This window comes from Aegilops tauschii, chromosome 7 (genome assembly GCF_002575655.3).
Source record: "Aegilops tauschii subsp. strangulata cultivar AL8/78 chromosome 7, Aet v6.0, whole genome shotgun sequence".
Lineage (NCBI taxonomy): Eukaryota > Viridiplantae > Streptophyta > Magnoliopsida > Poales > Poaceae > Aegilops > Aegilops tauschii.
Window position 1 is genome coordinate 469230276 of NC_053041.3, and position 23859 is coordinate 469254134.

Genomic DNA, 23859 nt, shown 5'->3' on the forward strand with positions numbered 1-23859 from the left:
TGTGGTATATATTATCTTTTTATAACTATTTGGTTCATTTATTGTTTATGACAAATATGCCGACCAACGTGACATAGATTTTATTTATCTAGGAGGTGGTTGAACCGGAAATTCCAACCGACCCTATTGTCGAGAGGTTAAATTTAGTTGAAGAAGAAAACAATTACTTGAAGGAAAAAATAAAAAAATTGAGGAGGAGAAGATGATATTGGAGTTGCATGTTGCGGATGTCGTCGATGATCACAAGATCAAGATGGATGCAATGCACTTGAAGATTAGAAAGATTAGAAAATATGCCATTCATACCGAGGCTTGGTATCATTATGTCGTTGGATCAATTGTTACCTTGGTTGCGATTATGATCGCATTTGTTTTCGCATTGAAATGTTTTACATAGTTTCAATGTATGGTTTAATTAATTAGATGCTCTGGAGAGCTATATATATGTTGTTAGATGAGAACTATGTATGTACTTTGGTTTTAATGTGATGATGAACTTCTATTAATTTGGTCACTTAATTATCTATTCATGATGTTCTGTAATGGTTTTTGACACACTTAATTATATATAATGCACGCAGATGAACCGGCAATGGATGTACGGTGACAGACACACCTCCGAGTACATTAAGGGCGTGCATGATTTTCTCGAAGTGGCTGAGGCAAACAAGCAGAATGGTTTTATGTGTTGTCCATGCCCTACATGTGGGAATACGAAGTCTTACTCTGACCGGAAAATCCTTCACACCCACCTGCTTTACAAGGGTTTTATGCCACACTATAATGTTTGGACGAGGCACGGAGAAATAGGGGTTATGATGGAAGACGGCAAAGAAGAAGAGGACGATGACAACTATGTGCCCCCTGAATACGGTGATGCTGCAACGGGGGAAGCTGCTGAAGATCAAGAGGAACCGGACGATGTGCCCAATGATGCTGCAAGGGGGGAAGCTGCTGAAGATCAAGAGGAACCAGTGCCCGATGATGATGATCTCCGCCGGGTCATTGTCGATGCAAGGACGCAATGCAAAAGTCAAAAGGAGAAGCTGAAGTTCGATCGCATGTTAGAGGATCATAAAAAAGGGTTGTACCCCAATTGCGAAGATGGCAACACAAAGCTCGGTACCGTACTGGAATTGCTGCAGTGGAAGGCAGAGAATGTTGTGCCTGACAAAGGATTTGAGAAGCTATTGAAAATATTGAAGAAGAAGCTTCCAAAGGATAACGAATTGCCCGACAGTACATACGCAGCAACGAAGGTCGTATGCCCTCTAGGATTGGAGGTGCAGAAGATACATGCATGCCCTAATGACTGCATCCTCTACCGCGGTGCGTACAAGGATCTGAACGCATGCCCGGTATGCGGTGCATTGCGGTATAAGATCAGACGAGATGACCCTGGTGATGTTGACGGCGAGCCCCCCAGGAAGAGGGTTCCTGCGAAGGTGATGTGGTATGCTCCTATAATACCATGGTTGAAACGTGTGTTCAGAAACGAAGAGCATGCCAAGTTGATGCGATGGCACAGTGAGGACTGTAAGAAAGACGGGAAGTTGAGAGCACCCGCTGACGGGTCGCAGTGGAGAAAAATCGAGAGAAAGTACTGGGCTGAGTTTGCAGTTGACCCAAGGAACGTATGGTTTGGTTTAAGCGCGGATGGCATTAATCCTTTCGGGGAGCAGAGCAGCAATCACAGCACCTGGCCCATGACTCTATGTATGTATAACCTTCCTCCTTGGATGTGCATGAAGCAGAAGTTCATTATGATGCCAGTTCTCATCCAAGGCCCTAAGCAACCCGACAACGACATTGATGTGTACCTAAGGCCATTAGTTGAAGAACTTTTATAGCGGTGGAATGGAAACGGTGTATGTACGTGGGATGAGCACAAACAGGAGGAATTTAACATGCACGCGTTGCTGTTTGTAACCATCAACGATTGGCCCGCTCTCAGTAACCTTTCAGGACAGACAAACAAGGGATACCACGCATGCACGCACTGTTTAGATGACACTGAAAGTATATACCTGGACAAATGCAGGAAGAATGTGTACCTGGGCCATAATCGATTTCTTCCGACCAACCATCAATGTCGAAAGAAAGGCAAGCATTTCAAAGGCGAGGCAGATCACCGGAAGAAGCCCGCCATGCGTACCGGTGATCACGTACTTGCTATGGTCAATGATTTACACGTAATCTTTGGAAAGGGTCCCAGCGGACTAGCTGTTCCGAATGACGCTGAGGGACACGCACCCATGTGGAAGAAGAAATCTATATTTTGGGACCTACCCTACTGGAAAGAGCTAGAGGTCCGCTCTTCAATCGACGTGATGCACGTGACGAAGAACCTTAGCGTGAACCTGCTAGGCTTCTTGGGCGTGTATGGGAAGACAAAAGATACACCTGAGGCACGGGAGGACCTGCAACATTTGCACGAAAAAGACGGCATGCCTCCGAAGCAGTATGAAGGTCCTGCCAGCTACGCTCTTACGAAAGAAGAGAAAGAAATCTTCTTTGAATGCCTGCTCAGTATGAAGATCCCGACTGGCTTCTCGTCGAATATAAAGGGAATAATAAATATGCCAGAGAAAAAGTTCCAGAACCTAAAGTCTCATGACTGCCACGTGATTATGACGCAACTGCTTCCGGTTGCATTGAGGGGGCTTCTACCGGAAAACGTCCGATTAGCCATTGTGAAGCTATGTGCATTCCTCAATGCAATCTCTCAGAAGGTGACCGATCCAGAAATCATACCAAGGCTAAGGAGTGATGTGGCGCAATGTCTTGTCAGTTTCGAGCTGGTGTTCCCACCATCCTTCTTCAATATCATGACGCACGTCCTAGTTCATCTAGTCGACGAGATTGTCATTCTGGGGCCCGTATTTCTACACAATATGTTCCCCTTTGAGAGGTTCATGGGAGTCCTAAAGAAATATGTCCGTAACCGCGCTAGGCCAGAAGGAAGCATCTCCATGGGCCATCAAACAGAGGATGTCATTGGGTTTTGTGTTGACTTCATTCCTGGCCTTAAGAAGATAGGTCTCCCTAAATCGCGGTATGAGGGGAGACTGACTGGAAAAGGCACGCTTGGAGGGGACTCAATAATATGCAGGGACGGATATTCTTGGTCTCAAGCACACTACACAGTTCTACAGAACTCTACCTTGGTGACCCCGTATGTCGATGAACACAAGAACAGTCTGCGCTCCAAACACCCGGAGCAGTGTGACGACTGGATTACATGTGAACACATCAGGACTTTCAGCAATTGGTTGGAAACACGTCTCAAAGGTGACACCACTGTTTGTGATGAGTTGTACTCGTTGTCCAGGGGACCGTCTTTGACTGTATTGACTTACAAAGGATACGAGATAAATGGGAATACATTTTACACGATCGCCCAAGATCAAAAGAGCACCAACCAAAACAGCGGTGTCCGCTTTGATGCAGCAACCGAGAGGGGAAAGGACACATATTATGGTTACATAATGGACATATGGGAACTTGACTACGGACATGATTTTAAGGTCCCTTTGTTTAAGTGCAAATGGGTCAATCTGTCAGGAGGCGTGGTACAGGTAGACCCACAGTACGGAATGACAACAGTGGATCTGAATAATCTTGGGTACACTGACGAACCGTTCGTCCTAGCCAATGATGTGGCACAGGTTATCTATGTGAAGGACATGTCTACCAGACCGAGAAAAAGAAAAGATAAGGAAGCGAATACATCATACGATGAGCCAAAGCGTCACATAGTTCTTTCAGGAAAAAGGGACATTGTGGGAGTGGAGGGCAAGACAGACATGTCTGAAGATTATGAAAAGTTTCATGAAATTCCTCCCTTCAAAGTCAAGGCTGACCCAAGCATCCTGATAAACGATGAAGATTATCCATGGTTACGGCGCAATAAGCAAATGACACAAGCGAAGAAAAAGTGAAGACTTTCTCCCGCAACTATTATGATGATACCATGCCAACTTGTAACAGACGAGTATGATATCATTGTCCGTTTTTGTACACGAAGTGCATCTAGTTTTTGCCGTAACCCTCTCAACTTTCTTGCACATGCTATGTGGATGAAATGATGATACCATGCCAACTTTCAACCTTTTCAGAGTTCATTTGAAATGCTTTTCAATTTTAGGGTCTTATAGCTCAAAATAATTAGTAAATGCATGAAAAATAACAAATGAAGTCAGAAAGGGTTGAAAATTGATGATGTGGCTTTGAATGATGCATTTTGAACACACAAAAAGTCAGGAGTTCAAATAAGTTTTAAAAAATGAAATCCCTTTGTAACAGACGAATTTCCGTACGAAATCCTGATACTTTGAAAGAGATTGTCCGTTTTGTACACGAAGTGCATCCAGTTTTTGCCGTAACCCTCTCAACTTTCTTGCACATGCTATGTGGATGAAATGATGATACCATGCCAACTTTCAACCTTTTCAGAGTTCATTTGAAATGCTTTTCAATTTTAGGGTCTTATAGCTCAAAATAATCAGTAAATGCATGAAAAATGGTGCATGAAAAATAACAAATAAAATAAATAAGTAATTAGAAACAAAATAATATAAACTTTAATAAAATATATAAGTAGAAACAAAATAAAATAAACTTTAATAACATAAATAAAATTTATGAAACTAAAATTATCAAAGTATTTTCTGTTCAAAACATTATAAGCAACCTCTAGTATTATTGAAACTAAAATTATATAAAATTGATGCAACTAAAATTATCGAAGTATTTTCTGTTCAAAATCATTGAAAGCAAAAATAATTTTCATAAAGAACTTTTTTTTGTTAGAAACTTTAATAGCAAAAAGAATTATCATAAAGTAAAATAAATAAGTAATTAGAAACAAAATAAAATAAAATAAATAAGTTTTTTGTTGTAAGTAGAAACAAAACAAAATAAATAAAGCAAAAAAGAAAACAAAAAAACAGGCAAAAAATAAAAATTATGCCACCTACTGGGCCACCACGGCCTGAATACGACTAGAAACCCATCCATGGGCCAGGATTCAGGCCCGCAGAAGGCCCAGTAGGCCCACAGGTATGTACAGAGAGGTTAGGCCCGTAAGCCTGCTTTAGAGAGGAGCTCGACAGCTCAGGCGCACCGCACTTTATAAACAGGTGCGGCTCTCTCTCAGCTAGCGAGGTGGGACTAAACTCCCACCACCACGCCGCTGTGCAAGGCCATTGGTCCCGGTTGGTGGCACGAACCGGGACCAATGCCACCCTTTGGTCCCGGTTCGTGGCACCAACCGGGACCAATGCCCCCCTTTAGTCCCGGTTGGTGCCACCAACCGGGACCAAAGGCCGCCGCTTCCCGCCCTTTGGGCTGCTGAAAAGAGGCCTTTGGTCCCGGTTGGTGGCACCAACCGGGACTAAAGGGGGGCATTGGTCCCGGTTGGTGCCACGAACCGGGACCAATGCTCTCAGTATATAAGAAAGCACTTAGCGTTTTTCAGATTCATCTCTGCATCAGTTCCCCCGCCCCGACGACGCCGCCAGGCTGCCCGAGCTCGCCCCGTCGACGCCGTCGCCGCCCTCTGCTGCCTCGTCGACGCGCAGCCGCCCCTTCCCCGAGCACGCCGCCGGCGGCCCGCCCCGACCACGCCGCGCGCCCCTGCCCCGACCACGTCGTCGTCGCCCCAGCTGCCCCGACCACGCCGCCGTCGCCTCTGCCTCGCCCTGCCCCGACCACACCGCCGTCGCCTCTGCCCCTGCCCCGACCACGCCGCCGTCGCCTCTACCCCGACGCGCGCCGTGCCTCTGCCCCTACCCCGACCACGCTGCACCTCTCATCCTTTGGTCAGGGCCGGCACTGCCCCTTCCTCCCTGTTTTTCCTGCACATATATATGATGTTTTTTTCCTGATTATATGTATATGTATGAGTATATGTATGTGTGTATATCTGTTTATATGTCCTTTTTTAGATCTTTTTTTGCATTTTTATAAAAATGTATATATGTTCTCTGTGTATATATATGTTCATGTATATATGCAAAAGATAGATTTTTAGAAAAGTTAGGATTTTTTTTTCTGTTCATAGATTTTTTTGGTGATATTAATTATTGTAGAATATGCAAATGTTTGTATATTCATATGAACAATGCATTAGGCAAAACCTTTACTTTTTTTTTGAAATTTTCTATTTGAACATTTTTTTATGAATGAGAGGAAAAAGGAAAATAAGAAGAGGAAGAAAGGAGAAGAAGAGGAGAGGAAGAAGAGGAGAAATAAATAAGAAGAGGAAAAAAGAAGAAAAAGAAGAGGAGAAGAAGAAAGGAATAGAAGAGAAGAAGAAAAAGTACAAAAAATTCTATTTTTTCTTCCTCTCTCCTCTATTCCTTTCTTCTTCTCCTCTTTTTTTTCTTCTTTTTTCTTCTTCGATCTTCTCCTCTATTCCTTTCTTCTTCTCCTCTTTTTATTTCTTCTTCGTTTTCTTATGTTTTATCGGGTCTGTCGTCGTCGATATACCCCTCTCCCGATAACTTCAACACGAGGGGGGTCGATATACCCCCTCCCCGATAATATTATTTTCCCATGTACGTATGTCGTCGTTGTCGATATAACCCCCTCCCGATAACTTCAACATGTGGGGGGGGGTCGATATACCCCCTCCCCGATAACATTATTTTCCCATGTATGTATGTCGTCGTTGTCGATATATATAACTCCCTCCCAGATAACTTCGACATGATGGACGGTCGATATTTATACCCCCTCTCGACCGTGATAACTTATACCACGGGAGCACCCCCCGGCCCTCTCGCTCGACCAAAACTCTCGAGGACACCCAAACCCTAGAAAAAAACGATGTCGGTCTCCTACCCCCTCCCGCCGCGCCCCTACCCTTGAAGCGTTGCCGAGGCCACCCCAAACCCGGAATAAGCTAGGTCTACGTTTGCACTAATATATCCACCTGCTGTCATGTTTGTGTAATAATTGCCATGTTGTAATATTTGCAGAAACAATGGAGCACGGACGAGACGAGCAAGCAGAAGAGGTGTTGGGGGACATAATCTTAGCCGAAGGTGATATCTTGTCGTATCTTAACGACAATGATGGTCTGGAAGAACAGGGTGAAGAAGCAGGCTACGGTGATCGAAGAGTGGAGGAGGAAAGATATGATTATGATGGCTCCGGTGACCCAATGCTGGTGCAAGAAGGAGCCCGTGGTGACGGCTCCGGTGACCGAACAGAGTCCGGCCAGGTAAATATATTAGTTAAGCCTGTGCTGACTAGCTAATTGATGCATCCATTGTTTTGGTATGTACACATATTAATTAACTCTCGTCTTTCTTCTTTTTTCTAGCCCTCCGGATCAAGCACAACTTCAGTAAAGAGACGAGGCCCGAAGAGAAAGTTGCGCTCGGATGAAAGGTTTGAGATCACAGCAATCGCGCGTGACGGCCAACCGATTGAACCCATCCGGACAAAGGAAGCATTTGCTGCTCAATGCGGGGTTCTTGTTAGGGCCAAGATCCCGATCAGCATCCACCAATGGTATAAGCCTAAGAAGGAAGACCCTGAGGTGTCTTATGTCAATGATATGCAGGAAGATGATCTTTGGACTGAGCTGAAGGCAAATTTCACCCTACCGCCAAAGGAGGATCCGGAGAAGCCAATTAAAGAGCAATTAATCAAGTCTCATGCTCTTAAGAAGATGGCAGACCTAGTCAGGAGGTGGAAGAATGAGCTGAAAACGTTTGTCGACAAAGAAGAGACACCAGAATTCATCGGCCGGTATGAGAAGATCAGAGATCACTGGCCCGCATTTGTGGCCCACAAGACATCGGAAAAGAGTAAGAAGATGTCAGCGACAAACAAGAAGAATGTTGCGAAGAAGAAGCTTCACCATCGCACGGGGTCAGGTGGCTACCTCAAAGCCCGGCCTAAGTGGGCCAAGGCTGAGAATGATCTGCTTGAAAAAGGGATCGAACCACAGACAATGAACTGGACAGACCGTTGCCGGACTTGGTTCTTCGGGGCTGGCGGAAAATTGGACCCTGTATCAGGGAGGTGCGTTTGGACGAACGAGTTTTTGAGAATATCAGTCAAGAAGATTCAGCAATATATCGATGCAGCGCAGGAAGGGACGTTCGTTCCAGACAGAGAGAACGACGAGCTCACAATGGCCCTCGGGAATCCTGAGCACCCTGGACGGACACGAGGCACACCAGGCTCCTTTCCGTGGAAGGCTGGTTTTTCGGACGCAGGCGGTTACAAAAGCCAGGAGAGGAGGAAAAAAATGGAGCAGACCCAAATTCAAAAGCTGCACGAAAGGGTTCAAGCGCTAGAGGAACGAGACGGCAATCGACATGCCGAAACTACCCCCGAAGCTACCCCGCCATCTCAGCGGAGAAGCAGCGTGGCTTCCACCGAGCTGCTTCAGCCGGAGCATGTCTTGACGGCTCCTGCTAGCTACCCCGTGGATGCTATCACGGAGTCTCAACATTGCCACCTTATGGCGCAATGGCAGAACTTCAAAGTCAAGGCGGCTGTTGGCTCTGTTTTACCTCCTGAACCCGGCGCAACCTACCACTGCCGGCCGATTCCAGAAGGATATGCTAGGGTGATGGTGGATGAAATAACGGAGGGATTTCAGGACCTCCAGCTTGACCACCCTACCGGTGAAGGGGAGACTCGGCTGGGTTTAGCTCTGAAGACTCCGTGCCTATGGCGGAAGGAGCTCATTAACCTTCCGAACTGGACGCCTCCGGCGAGTAAGGGCACTCCACCGCCTCCTCCTCCGGCGAGTGATCAGGGCACTCAGCCTCCTTCTCCGGCGCGTGGCGGCACTCCGCCTCCTCCTCCGCCTCCTCCTCCGGCGAGTGATCAGGGCACTCAGCCTCCTTCTCCGGCGCGTGGCGGCACTCCGCCTCCTTCTCCGCCTGCGCCGGCGTGCCAGAGCAGCCAGCCTCCTCCTTCTCCGCCTCGTCAGCAAGGGCGGAAGAGACCCGCCGCCGCTCCGGCTGCTCTGGCGCGTCGTAGTCCTTCTCCTCCGCCTCGTAAGCAAGGAAAGAAGACAGCCGCAGCCGCTCCGTCTGCTCTGCCGGTGTCTAGCAGTACAGCTGCCAGAGGCGGGAGGCAATACAGATTCGTTCCTTCTCTGAAGACTCCAGAGAAGTTACCATACGAGAGGACCGAGGAGGAGAACGCGAAGATCGTGCGAGCCGAAATGAAGAACTTCTTTGAAGGGGTGAAAGCAAAGAAACATCCACCTCCGGAGGAGAAGGTAGATCCGGTGAAAGTGAAGCGCACTCTGGCTGCCCTGACAAAACCACCAAAGTCTCCGCCGAAAGGCAACTATGAGCGCATTATTGCAAAGACATTTGTCGAAGCGGAGCGGTCGGGAAGTACTGTCAGTGATCAAAGGTTAAAAGAACGACGAGCTGGGGAAAAAATTGCCCAGCTCGGCGAACAAGCGAACCAATCATGCCCCCCGCTCAAGGTGTCTAAAGACATCGTCGCTAATGATCCGAGGATGGTGGCCGGTTATAGCAATCTTGGAGATTACCTGCCCGACGATGTACATTATGAAATCATGGAGGTGGACGAACACAAATACCATTACGGGAAGCCTCTTGTCAAAGATGAAAGATCTCTATCAACGATGATGCGAAGATTACATGATTGGTACATGAAAACCTGCAGAGAGTCTGATGGGATGAATACTTTGACGCTGAGAGTTAAACCGGAGCATGACCTCGTTGGAATTGAACTGCTGAATGTTCCATTTGAGGAGTTATTCCAGTTTTTCAATCAAAAGGCCCTCGATAAATCAACGATCACTTGCTACTGTCTGTAAGTAGTACTACTTCTGTCATTAAGTCTCTCTATATAGGCCAGCTCTTTCATTGCATGTATTTATAATTATCCTCACTATATTATGCAGATTGAAGATCGCCGAATTGAAGAAAAGACAAATCGGTGATATTGGGTTCATTAACACAAATATCATAGATGCATATACGGTTGAAAAACATGCCAAAGAAGCCGAGGCCAACTTGCTACGATCGTTGGTATTAAATCAAAACAAAGATATAATACTCTTTCCTTACAACTTCAAGTGAGTGTTACTGTCTTGTGCATATTCGGTTTCCCTTATTAGTCCAGGTTATGGTAATGTAATTGATGACTTATGCATGCATGCACAGCTTCCACTATATTCTCCTAGAGATTAAGCTTGAGCAGGGAGTAGTAACCGTCTTAGACTCGAGACGAAAAGATCCCCAGGACTATGCGGACATGACTCAAATGCTCGAGAAGTAAGTTCAATCGATCATTATCCACCATATCAACAACTTTGTTCATTTCCTGATATCAAGTAATTGTTTTCTTTGTCTGGCAGGGTTTGGAGAAAATTCACCACAAAAGCTCCGGGACTGCCGAAGAAGCTGCAATTTAGACACCCGAAAGTAAGTACTATAGTAGCATGTTCCGCACATCTCCTAGTGATTCAAGCGCTAGTTTCATCAATACCATTTAGCATGCTTGCTTATCAGTTAGATTGACCTCTATTTCTTGTAAAGTGGTTGTGGCAGGAACAAGGGAATGATTTCTGTGGATACTACGTTTGCGAGTCTATCCGCCACACGACCTGTGAGCGGGGCTACTCTGACGAACAATATGAAGTGCGTAAGCAATAATATTCACAATTTTATTTTATTACCATCATTTGTGTCGAGTTTCATTTATTCATATGTATATGTATTGACCCCCTTCTTCAAATTAGATGTTTCGGATCCGGGATGAACTCCTAGCACCAGATCGTATGCGAGCAATTCAAGAGGAATTGGCGGCATTCTTCCTTGACCACGTGATCGCTGAAAACGGAGAATACTATGTGGACCATGTGTTCTTACAATTTAATTAGGAGATTATATTGTAAGAGATAATTATTGTATATATGTAGCCGGTAGTGTCAGATAGATATACGAGAACTTGTTGTTCGACCAATCTCTCGGAGAAGGAGAGGTGGTCGATATCACTTCTCTCTGTATGCATATGTTCATGACGATCTTCTGTTTCCTTCATTTGCTTACTAGCTAGCGTGTCTAGTCCTCTCCATACGTATATAGTACGTAGCGTCGACCAAGCACGGAGATAAGAGAGGACACTTCTCTATTAATTAGCTAGCTAACACAATATATGAAACACCTAAATTAACCCCCCAAAACCCCCCAACCCCCCCCCCCCTTTAAAAAAACAAAAACCCCAGCCCCTGAAATGCTGACGCGTGGATGCCTATTGGTCCCGGTTGGTGACACTAACCGGGACAAAAGGCCCTGCCTATTGGTCCCGGTTGGTGTCACCAACCGGGACCAAAGGCCCCCCTGCCTGGGCTGGCAGCAGCGGCCACGTGGAGGACCTTCTGTCCCGGTTCGTGTAAGAACTGGGACTAAAGGGTTAGGGCTTTAGTAACGACCCTTTAGTCCCGGTTCGAAAACCGGGACAAAAGGCCCTTACCAACCGGGGTAAAAGCCCCTTTTTCTACTAGTGTAGAGTCATCGATTAGAGTCATGAAATATCTTTTCCCACCTTTTGTCAACACACCATTCATCTCGCAAAGATCTGAATGTATGAGTTCAAGTGGTGCCAATTTCCTCGCCTCAACAGTCGTATGGGACTTGCGAGGTTGCTTTGCTTGCACACAAACTTGGCACTTAGAACCTTTGACAATTGTAAATTTCGGGATTAAACTCAAATTTGCTAGCCGCGTCATAACACCAAAGTTAATATGACAAAGTCATGAATGCCAACCATTTAATTCGGTTTCACTGCAAACATGATTAATAACTTTAGTGCAAAAGTCTGACAAAGATAAGCGGAACAAGCCTCCGCTTTCATAGCCCTTCCCAATAAATTGTCCACACTTAGATACTACAACCTTATTGGACTCAAATACCAATTTATAACCATCTCGACATAAACGAGAACCGCTGACGAGATTTTTATTTATAGCAGGGACATGTTGCACGTTCTTCAGTCGCACGATCTTTCCCGAAGTAAACTTCAGATGGACCGTACCAACACCATGAATAGAAGCATGTGTCCCATTTCCCATCAGCACGGGTGTAGTTCTTGCGACCTGATAAGAAGAAAACATGTTTATGTCAGAACACACATGTACATTGGCACCGGTGTCAATCCACCAATCAGGAGAATGACATACTGAAAGAATGGTAGGAAATTTACCGTACCCGACATCTTTCATGTCAACATCGCCAATAACAACATTAGCGGTCTTGCTATTGTTCTCATTTTGACGCATGTCCCAGCGGTCCTTGCAGGATGAAGCCCAATGTTCTTCACTGCCACATACATGGCACTTTCCTTTCTTCTTATAAGTCTCCTTCTTCTTCTTGAAGTTGACATGTTGTGGAGCTTTGTACTAAATTTTCCTTTGCCCCCATAGTTTTTGTTCTTGGGTTTGTGGGTTTGGAAATTTCTCTTTTGTACCAAATTGGCACTGGAATTCCCCTCATGGAAACGAGCACGTGTGTCTTTTGCCCTCGCCTTCTCTTCTACATCAAGAGTGCCAATTACATTGACAACAGTAAACTCTTGCCTCTTATGCTTCAGAGAGGCAGCAAAATTCCTCCATGAAGGAGGAAGCTTGGCAATGATGCCTCCGGCAATGAATTTGTCCGATAACACACAATTAAGATGCTCAAGTTCTTTTGTGAGCGACTGAATCTCATGAGCCTGCTCTACAACGGAGCGGTCATCAGTCATTTTGTAGTCATAATATTGCTCCATGACGTACAACTCAGTTCCTGCGTCTGAGACTCCAAATTTGGCCTCAAGCGCATCCCACATATCCTTACCGACCGTGATGGTCATGAAGGGATCGACAATCTTGTCGCCAAGAACACTCAGAACAGCACCTCGGAAGAGGGTGTCCGTAGCCTGGAAAGCTTGCTCCTGTTCATCAGTTAGCTCTCCCTCTGGCTTGCCCTTAGAGGCGTGAAAACAATTCATGGTGGTAAGCCAAAGAACTGCCCTCGCACGCCACCTCTTATAGTTCACACCCTCGAACACAGAAGGCTTAAGAGTAGCAGCAAATGCAGTTGGAGAAAATTGCCTACACAAATCAGGTTTTTGGATTGTTGAATAATTAGGCATTTTCCCGTTTAGTTTAATCCAGAAAAATAATGGATAAAACATGAATAGCAATATATTGATGAAACTAGAAACTAGCAACAATTCGTTGAGACTAGTCATGCAATCAAAATCATAAGCAAAATGCATCATATCCATGCCAATTGCTATTAGCAATAAACCAAATGCTAGCCCTAACAGTGAGGATAAGATGGCATACGGCGCAGTAGCAGAAGGTGCAGATGTCCCGATCGTCATGTCGCTGAAGAGGTCGTTGACGTCGGGGAAGAAGTCGTCGTTAGGGAACTCGTCGTCAGTGATGTCGCCGTTCGCAGCCACGATGAACAAGACTCCAGCAGTCGCGTAAGGACGCTCCCCAAAAACCTGATCGCCCCTCTCCCGTACCGGATCACAAGAGGCGGGGTTTCGGAGGCCTGCTGTCTCACTTCCCGGTGCACGCCAGGAAAAGAGATGGGAAAGAGATAGGCGGCTCAATGCTTTGGAATGAGACGAAAGGTTGTTGTGCTGCTTGGAACAACAGAGGAGCGACCTCTTATATACGTGAGAAGAGTTGAAACTGGCCTTCATTAGTAGAAGAGAAACCGGTGCAATAAACACCATTAAACAGACGCACTAAAAACATTAAGGAGAGAAGAAACGAGCGCACTAAAACTCACACGAAGTGTTCAGTTTCTTCTCCCATTTATGTGTCAATTGTTTCAACTTTCTTCTCGCGTGATAAAACAGCGCATACACATGGCATTGGTCAATTTTCCACACAACCTTGTCATGCATGGATGGGCCACCTGAGCCTCTGGGATTTACTTTGAATTATTGGCACAAAATATGAATTATTATATGGATTATGGCCAATAACTCCAACAGAAAGATCACGGTCAAGCACTCTAGATGCGCCAAGACGGGCGAATGGGCGCCACAAAATCCGGCGAAAAATTACGCCGGTCGCCTTTTGGGGGTCACTAAAAAGTTTCGGCTGGATGGAGCTGGCCTCCCTCTTGAGAGGCTTCTAGGTTTCAGCGGTTGGTTGTGTGCTGCTTGCTAGCCATTGTTTGTCCTGTCAGGCGCGAATGTGTTCAAGCGTTCGCCAGATATTTCTTGTTTATTTGGGGTGAGTGTAACCTGTAAGCGAGTCAAGGACACTGCGGCAAGCAAGCCTGGGAAAGAGAATGCACCGCAGTGTTGAGACTTGCTGAGATCCAAGGGCCACAGACAACATATATGGAGTGGAGAAGAGCAGATGTTTTGAGTCCACTATCATGCTCATCTGCGCATAGGTTTTCGCCAATACCTCGCACCAACGTTCAGTTAATGGATTCTGCATTCAGACAACCCTGGGCAGTGGCGGGAGCGACGAGGGTTGACAGTGTAGGAGTAGCTGCTTCGGGCTTGGGAGTTTGGTGTAACCTTTGTTCAGAAACGCGCAAGAGCTTTGCGTGTTGGTTCATTATTAAGGTTGGAAGAAAGAAAACCAATGTTCATGGTACAGAGAGTTTAGGGTGCGCTCGCTTCACAGGATTTGTAGAGTTTCCAAAGGAATGTCCATTCCATTGTTTTGAGTTCTTTCAGTTGCGTTCGGATCAAATGAATAAGCTACAGCGTTCCTATGGATAGGTTCATAAACAGTGGCCATTTTACAGGAATCTACACATCTGGTTTGAGCCAATTTTTTAGGCGGAGGCCCAAGGCAGCCACAGTGTAGGAGAGAAGTCAGACCAGCATGCAGGATTAAAATATTGCGTATCTAAATAAAATAATCATGTTGTTGCATCAGTAGAACAGCTCGGTTGCTCATCTCTGTAGGCAATTTCCAGTGAACCGAACACCACTTTTCCTCTGTTTCAGGAACTGCCGGAATGCACTGCTGACAAAATAGGCAATTTTTTGATTAATTTAATCCATAAATAGATGACTAGCATGGCATTGACAGAATTAACGACATACTGATGCTGATCTAAACAAGCACGTACTACGCAAACAGTAGATAAATCTACACATAATGCTATTAGTGCTAATACGGAAATAATGGGGAGAGGGATATATGCGTTATACCCTCCAGTACGCCATGCAGAAGCCGCCACGGCGGTGGCGGCAGCAGAGGCGTCCTCGGCGGCCTTCTTGACGGCCTCGAGCTTCTCGGCGCCGAGACGGTCGGCGTCGGACTGAGACATGGTGATGATGAAGGCGACGCGGACGTAGAGGAAGTAGCGGATCGGAGGCGAGCAGTCGCATGGTCGCTTTCCAAAAACCTATTCGCCCCTTTCCCGTACAGGAACCGGAGGGGCGGGGTTTCGGAGACCTGCTCTCCCGTCGACCGTGTACGCGGCGGACGGGATGGAGTCACCGGCGGCAGCAGCAACAAAGGAACGATGGTGGGCAGTGCGCGTGAGTAGATGTGATCTGTTCATGTCGGCTAGGGTTAGGAGACACCGCACACTTATATAGGTGCAACCGCGTGGAGAGACATGGGCTCAACCCACGTCCGAGTCCGTGACAACCCACGATCCGATGTCTTAGATCGTGGCCCAGCTGTCAGAAACTCTCTATTAGTGACTGACAAAAATAAGCGCGTGGGTGTGAGCTCGGCTCGGCTTAATACCGCAACCCGCATCACGTCGTGACGAGGCGTGGCGAGGCGGGCGGCGGCGGAGGAGTGCGCGAGGGCCTCTTCTCTTCTTAAGCTCCAATAGCATGTGGAAGATAATCCTTTATAAAAAGGTCCAACTCCTTCTGCACTAGCGGTGGGTGTGACGCCCGGGTAATCAAGCTACAGTAACCTCTGCAAATGATGCCATGTCACCTTGATTACTGTTGATTAATCTCGCGTTAGTTCGAAACCGATTCAAAATTCAAATTCAAATTAATGTCAACAATAAAAGTTTTCAAAAATTAAAAAAAAAGTTCGGGAGGTGCCATGTTTTGCATATGTAAATATGGTGCAATATACACATTTTTATAAAATGCCTAGATATTTTATAGTGGATGGAAACAACAAAGCAATAAATAAAAAGAAAAGGAAACAAAAACAAAAGGAGAAGTAGACCCCCCCTTCACTGGGCCGAATGGCCCAGCTGGTCGACCCACTACCCCTGGCCTATATGGCCTGCCCACCACGAAACCCTAGCACCCCACCCCCCCGCACGGTTCCCTCTCCCTCCCCCGATCCCCTCCTTGATCGGGATCGATCCCCGACGCCGCCGCACGAGGACCTCGACGGAGCAACCCCGTCGCCCCGTCGCCGAACCCCCCATGCCACCATCACCTCCGACGCCGCCGCTCGGAGCTCGCCGTCCGTCTGCCTCCTCGACAGCCCGTCGTCCCCGTCCTCCTCCTCGAGCTCGAGCCCGCTGCCATTTTCCCCACGAACGCCGGTGAGGCTCCGGCCTCCCTCCCTCTCTCCCCCTCGTTCTCTGTCGCCGGCGCCGTCCACCACGCGCCGACCACGCTCGGCCCTACGCCTCGCCGTGGTCCTCCGCGCTCCTGTACACGCACGCCGTGTCCGCGTCTTTGTGCGCCCCGGCCTCCTCGCGCTGCACGCGCACGGCCCCGCTTGCGCCCAACACCACATAGCTCGCGCGCCGCGCTCGGCCATGCCCTGCTCCGCCCTGCATGACCACCACGCCCCGCTCGCGTCCCGCGACCTGCGTCACCGCGCGCGCACGCCACTCGCCTCGCCCGTGCTGCTCACCGCGCGCTCACCCGCTCCATTGCCCGCTATTGCTGCGGCGCTGCTGCCCCTACTGCCTTCCCCACTGCCGCTACTGGCCTCGCCTTCGGCCACCGCCGACCCCTGCGCCGTCGCCGCCCGCCGGCGAGCGCGCGGCCCGGCTCGCCGTGCCTTTCCCCCCTGTTGGTCGCGCCTGAGGCAACGGACGGGCGCCCGCTCCGCCCGTTCGGGCTACGCCCGCACCCGTCCCCCGCTGCTACGCAGCGCCCGTTAAGGCCTCTGGGCCTATGACATATGGGCCCCACCCCAGAACGGTTTAAAAAAAGGGAATTTTAAAATAATAATAATAATAAGAAAATAATAATAATTAATTAATTAATTCTATATTAGTTTAACCTAATCATTTTAGTTAACTAATTAAGCCTAACTAATTAACCTAAACCATGATTAACCTAAACAGTGTATGACAGGTGGGTCCCACTAGACCCACAAGTCAGTTTGACCAGTCAACACCTCTGTTGACTGCTGACGTCATGCTGACGTCATCTCATCATGATGACGTCAGCATGCATTGTTCTGGATAATGTTGAATTAAATTAATTAAATAAATTCTAAAAATGATTTAAAACTTTAGAAAATTATATAAAATAAACCCTAGCTCAGATGAAAATACTTTCTACATGAAAGTTGCTCAGAATGACGAGACGAATCCGGATACGCACCCCGTTCGTCCGCCACACACCCCTAGCATATCGAACACGCAACTTTCCCCTCCGGATCATCTGTCCGAAAACGCGAAACACCGGGGATACTTTCCCGGATGTTTCCCCCCTTCGCCGATATCACCTCCTACTGCGTCAGGTCACCTCTAGCACCGCGTATTGCCTTGTTACGCTTTGTGATGCTTTGATTGCTCTGTTATTTATTGTGTTCCCCCTCCGTTACTTCTTTCCGGTAGACCCCGAGGCTGCCGGTGACCCCCAGTTCGACTACGGTGTTGACGACCCCTCCTTGCTAGAGCAACCAGGCAAACTCCCCCCCCCCTTGATCACCAGATATCGCCTATTCCTTCTCTCTACTGCTTGCATTAGAGTAGTGTAGCATGTTACTGCTTTCGGTTAATCCTATTCTGCTGCATAGCCTGTCATTGTTGCTATAATTATTGATACCTTTACCTGCTATCCAAATGCTTAGTATAGGATGCTAGTGTTCCATCAGTGGCCCTACACTCTTGTCCGTCTGCCATGCTATACTACTGGGCCGTGATCACTTCGGGAGGTGATCACGGGCATATGCTATATACTTTATACTGTTACATTACTTATGATACTTTTCGGAGATGGGGGCTGAAGGGGCAGGTGGCTCCATCCCGGTAGAGGTGGGCCTGGGTTCCCGATGGCCCCCAACTGTTACTTTGTGGCGGAGCGACAGGGCAGGTTGAGACCACCCAGGAGAGAGGTGGTCCTGGCCCTCGTCGGCATTCGCGGATACTTAACACGCTTAACGAGATCTTGGTATTTGATCCGAGTCTGGCCACTGGCCTATACGCACTAACCAACTACGTGGGAACAGTTATGGGCACTCGACGTCGTGGTATCAGCCGAAGCCTTCGTGACGTCAGCGACTGAGCGGCGCACGCCGGATTGGACTGGAACGCCAGCTAGGCTAGGTCTGCTTCCGGCTGCCCACGCAACGTGCAGGTGTGCAATGGGCGATGGGCCCAGACCCCTGCGCCATAGGATTTAGACCTGCGAGCTGACCTCTCTGTTGTTCCTAGGTGGGGCTGCGACGTGTTGATCTTCCGAGGCCGGGCATGACCCAGGAAAGTGTGTCCGGCCAAATGGGATCGAGCGTGTTGGGTTATGTGGTGCACCCCTGCAGGGAAGTTTATCTATTCGAATAGCCGTGATCTTCGGTAACGGGACGACTTGGAGTTGTACCTTGACCTTATGACAACTAGAACCGGATACTTAATAAAACACACCCTTCCAAGTGCCAGATATAACCCGGGGATCGCTCTCTAACGGGGCGACGCGGAGGGGATCGCCGGGTAGGTTTATGCTATGCGATGCTACTTGGTGAACTTACCATCTACTCTCTTCTACATGCTGCAAGATGGAGGTGGCCTGAAGCGTAGTCTTCGACAAAATTAGCTATCCCCCTCTTATTCTGGCTTTCTGCAGTTCAGTCCACCGATATTGCCCCTTTACACAGATACCCATGCATAAGTAGTGTAGATCCTTGCTTGCGAGTAATTTGGATGAGTACTCACGGTTGCTTTTCTCCCTCTTTTCCCCCTTTCCATTCTACCTGGTTGTCGCAACCAGATGCTGGAGCCGAGGAGCCAGACGCCACCGTCGACGACGACTCTTACTACACTGGAGGTGCCTACTACTACGTGCAGGCCGCTGACGACGACCAGGATTAGTTTAGGAGGATCCCAGGCAGGAGGCCTGCGCCTCTTTCGATCCGTTTCCCAGTTTGTGCTAGCCTTCTTATGGCAAACTTGTTTAACTTATGTCTGTACTCAGATATTGTTGCTTCCGCTGACTCGTCTATGATCGAGCACTTGTATTCGAGCCCTCGAGCCCCTGGCTTGTATTATGATGCTTGTATGACTTATTTTAATTTTAGAGTTGTGTTGTGATATCTTCCCGTGAGTCCCTGATCTTGATCGTACACGTTTGCGTGTATGATTGAATCGGGGGCGTCACAAGTTGGTATCAGAGCCGACTGCCTGTAGGAATCCCCCTTCCACACTCCTTGGCCGAAGTCGAGTCTAGACATTGCAAAACTTTTACTAACATGGCTGTGCGGCTTACGGGCCCACGTCGCCATTGGGTGGTATTAGAATCTTTTACTCCTCGATCTTTACTCTGGGACTCTGAGCTCTCTTCTATTCGGGTTAAATGATTTTGCTAAAAACAAAACTAACTTTGGGTTCTCGAAAGTACTTCTCCCGGAGAGCCCCTCACTTCAGATGATCGCCTGCTGCACTAGAATATTCCGAAGTTACTCTACGATGTTCTCTCGAGTCTTTGTGCCATCGCATTTGCGATTTCCTTCCACCGCCAACCCCTATGAAAACTGCATACACTTTCCATTCATAAAATCATTCCCCGTTGATCTTGTTATTACAAGATGTCCCGAAATACTCTCTGTTGTCCCGAGAATCCTTTGAGCTCACTGCCTTGCAGTTCTTTACCACATGAATCCCCCTACGGATAATTCCTCACACTTATCGAGTATCCATTCATCCACAGTTGATTCCTGTATTTCACAAAAGTCTTCGAAATACCATTCGTTCTTCTAAAAATCCTTGACATCCTAATGCTCTTGAAATGCTTGCTTACTAGCATTATGATTAATCCCATAAGTCTGGTAATCTTATTAGCATCCTTTGTCAATATTATTTTGAGTCCATTGATCAATATGTTGCGTATGCTCGCAATCCTCAATCATATCCTAGAATTCATCCTTCCCGCCCAGACGTCATTTTTAACATGAGCTGGATCTCAACCAATCAAATTATCGTTGGTTATACCCCTAAGCTTACTCAAGTTATCCATCCTTAATCAGAGCGTTTGCTTCTGATCCCTTGATTTGGAAATCATAAAGTCCTTTGCATCTGAACTTTGAATTAGTCAGTTGTTTCTATAATCCAGTGCCTTTGCATTGTTTCTTCCTTTGATTGTGCCGGTACTCACATTAACACTGTTATGGACCGTCAGATACTTTGTTGGATTTTATCTGACAGCGTCCTTCATATTCAATAATCTTCTGAGCCGTCCGCGGATACATAATGCGTTGGGTAAATTGTATCCTCTGCTTTCTCAACCTTGTGCTACTTTCGAGCTTGTATTATTTACTCTGAAGTTTGTGGTATATGTTCCTAACATGCCCCGATGGGTTGAACCAACGCCTTCCCTAATCTGTGTGAGCCCGGAAGATTTCATGGGTCATACTTATCTGGTATTGCACCAGGTAAAACTTTCAACAACTAATGTCATTTTCGAAATACGAGAGGTGAATGGAAGGTTATACATTGAAGAAGTGGGAGTCGACCTTGAACTTGTGTTCATGCCCATGGACCCGACGTGGAACTTATCATGGAAGCTTCTTGCAAAATATTTAATCATTTGGGTAATTCTTTTGGTGTCATTAAATTGGATCCCCTACAGCTATGGTTCCGACCATATTCTTCTTCTTTGATCCCATTTCTCGGAAAAGTTGAAGTACTTGTCTTCTGTAGGTCAATACATCTATCCAACCTCTATTCTGCTCTACCTTCGAGTATACCCTCAGGTATCTCGAGAATATCACGGCTTCTTATGAGTTCTTCATCAACTATTATTCTCGCCGACTCCAGTGCCCCTGGGTTATGAGTTAATAGTCATTTGAGAACACCGATAAGTGAATCGATTCAGCACGCCGATTCAATAACTCTATTCGTGGCTTATGAGTTTAATAATCCTTCAAGTCATTCCTAGCCTGATTGGCTATATCATTATCGTGCTAAATTTTAACCGTGCCACCCGTTCCTTATTACCGGAGCACATCTTTCAACAATAAGCTAAGCTTACGTCGATTTCCTTGTCTTATCGTTTCACCTCGAACCACAATCTGGATCCTGAGTTTATGACGTACCCTTGGTTCCAATAACCCTTCGCTTCATCATTCCTTTGGCCTGATGTCGTCGCTGATTGAATACATCTTCATGAAATCTCTCGACAAATGTGTCGTGATCATCATCAACCTTATGAGCTCTTCCAGGATATCAATCGGATTCATGATGAGAAATACCATCCTTGCCCTCGATGAATTGTGTTATCATCGGCCACTTTATTGCCTTCCCTCCAACACAAACTTGTTTGTGTTTTGTGTTATACCTTGAGTTCCTTGCTATCCAGCATTTGTTCTTCTTTACCTTGGAATATTACCACCTTTTATGTCAAGAATGTCATGGGAATTTTACCACCTCTTGAGAATTCTTGATACAATTAATACTTCTCACCATCACCATTCCTTCTTGGCCCCGTGTTGTTTCCAATCGAAAAACCAACAATTGAACTTGGATGTGCGAATTCAAAACTTCTAGCAGTCCTATTGCTTTGAAGTTAATGGTCGACATTTCATTCTTAGACCATTGGTTATTGAATCACCATTCTAAGCATTGATCGTACTACCTAAGCCCATATTTCGGGTGCACTTTTCAACCAATGTTTAATTGTCTATGTTTTCCTCGAGCATACGTCATTATATCATTTTATCCGACAAATGTTATCTCCTTGTTCACTAATGGTGGAAATCCATCTTTTGGAAATCCCAATGAATTGTCGCTAAGATCATCAGCCACCTCCTCGTCCTCTCCTTGGTTTAATGATGATGAACCCTTGTCTCAGAACTCGCTTCCTTGGTTCAATTCCCGAGAATCTTACAATGTCGTCGCGACAATTTGGGTTACACCTTTCCTCTCACGCATCCTGAGTCTGAGTTATCCTGACACCAATCAGATCTAAATCTCGGTCAGATATGATGGTTGGAACATATTTCCAAGAGTTATAACATCTTTACATGACCGGGTAAGGTGATGTCATGCCTAGCACACCTGGCGGGAGCACCTAGTGTTATAGTTTCCTTTTTTGCAAGGTTATCCATTCATCCATGAGGAAATTGTAAGACTTATTCTACAAGTTGTTCCTGATGGAACCTTCCTGCATCCAAAGTCCGACCTTTGCTTGAAGACCATGTCAATGCTATCTCGAAGCTTGTCTGTGGTACTCCGATTTTCAACAAGAACATTTCAAGCCCAATGCTAAATGTTTCTTGCTCAGTTATCCAAACACCGTTGTATGGATAATAGCATGGAATTTCTCTTCCTTTTCCTAAAGGGTTTTCTATGTTATATCCCTTCATGGATATCATGCTTTGCTTGCCCTTGGGAAGGATATACCCCTGAAATATGTGCTTAAACACATTTTCCTTTCCATTGTTTTGTTAATCTGATAAACACCTTTTCCTTTCCATTGTTTTGTCTAACCTTTCTGGTGATCATTATGATCTAAGCAGTATTAATTCCCTGCTTATGTTAACACCTCGGTGTACAATTCTGTCAGTAAGACCCTGTTGCTTTTGTTGATGACATTCCGGTAACCACCGATGGACGAGAACCTTGCCTGTTGGTCCACCTCGTTCAACGAGCAGGAAAATGGTTCTCTTCGTCCCTCGCCCTAGGTACCAACGTTGTTGCCAACAAAACTGACAGGCTATCCTCTGACATACTTTGCTATCTTGACCATACAAATGTTAGCGCCTTCCTGCTTTTAACTCACATGGTGGGCCCATAACCCACAGTTCCACAGGATCGAAACCTGACTTTCCTATACACCCCCTGTTTCCAAAGTTATTCTTCACGCGTGGCCTCATATGTAATTCACGAGCCACCTTCCAAGATATCATCAATTCTGGTATCAGACACAAAACTTATTCCCATTTCTCTGGACCCCTTTTACACTTTGTTTCAGGCATCGAACGATTGCCTACCCGCTTGAAACTTCTCATGGTACCTTCTTACTTTGCTCTCAATATTTTCTTAAGTTTCAGATCGAGAGTTACTTTTCGCCACCTTCCCCGATGTTAGCTACCAGATAGTCAACCTTGCAGAGGTCCGTTCTCCCGGAATACCCACCCTTTATTCCTTCGTTAGTACGATGAAGTTCTCGAAGAAAGGATGCCGACTTCATCATGATGACCTGAAGCAGAGAAATGAAGACATCAACGTAATGGATCGAACTGTTCAAGAAGAGCAACCAAGACCTAGAATATTCGTTAGAATTTCGTAACCAGATCTTTCCCCCTTACTCCACCTCTTAAAATCCCGGGACGAGATTTCTTGTAGTGGAGGAGAATTGTGACGCCCGGGTAATCAAGCTACAGTAACCTCTGCAAATGATGCCATGTCACCTCGATTACTGTTGATTAATCTCGCGTTAGTTCGAAACCGATTCAAAATTCAAATTAATGTCGACAATAAAAGTTTTCAAAAGTTAAAA

At 46.5% G+C, this 23859-nt stretch overlaps 1 protein-coding gene across 1 annotated transcript; it reads right to left on the bottom strand.

The window, feature by feature from the left end:
• Nucleotides 1–12231: 12231 nt before the first annotated feature.
• Nucleotides 12232–13742, bottom strand: LOC141027279 (uncharacterized). The gene has a single exon (XM_073504269.1). The coding sequence runs from the start codon at nt 13708–13710 to the stop codon at nt 12232–12234; it is 1479 nt and encodes a 492-aa protein (XP_073360370.1). The 5' UTR covers nt 13711–13742.
• Nucleotides 13743–23859: the final 10117 nt, after the last annotated feature.

Coding starts and splice junctions, on each gene's coding strand:
- LOC141027279 (XM_073504269.1), bottom strand. CDS start 13,710: ATGAAGGCCAGTTTCAACTCTTCTCACGTATATAAGAGGTCGCTCCTC.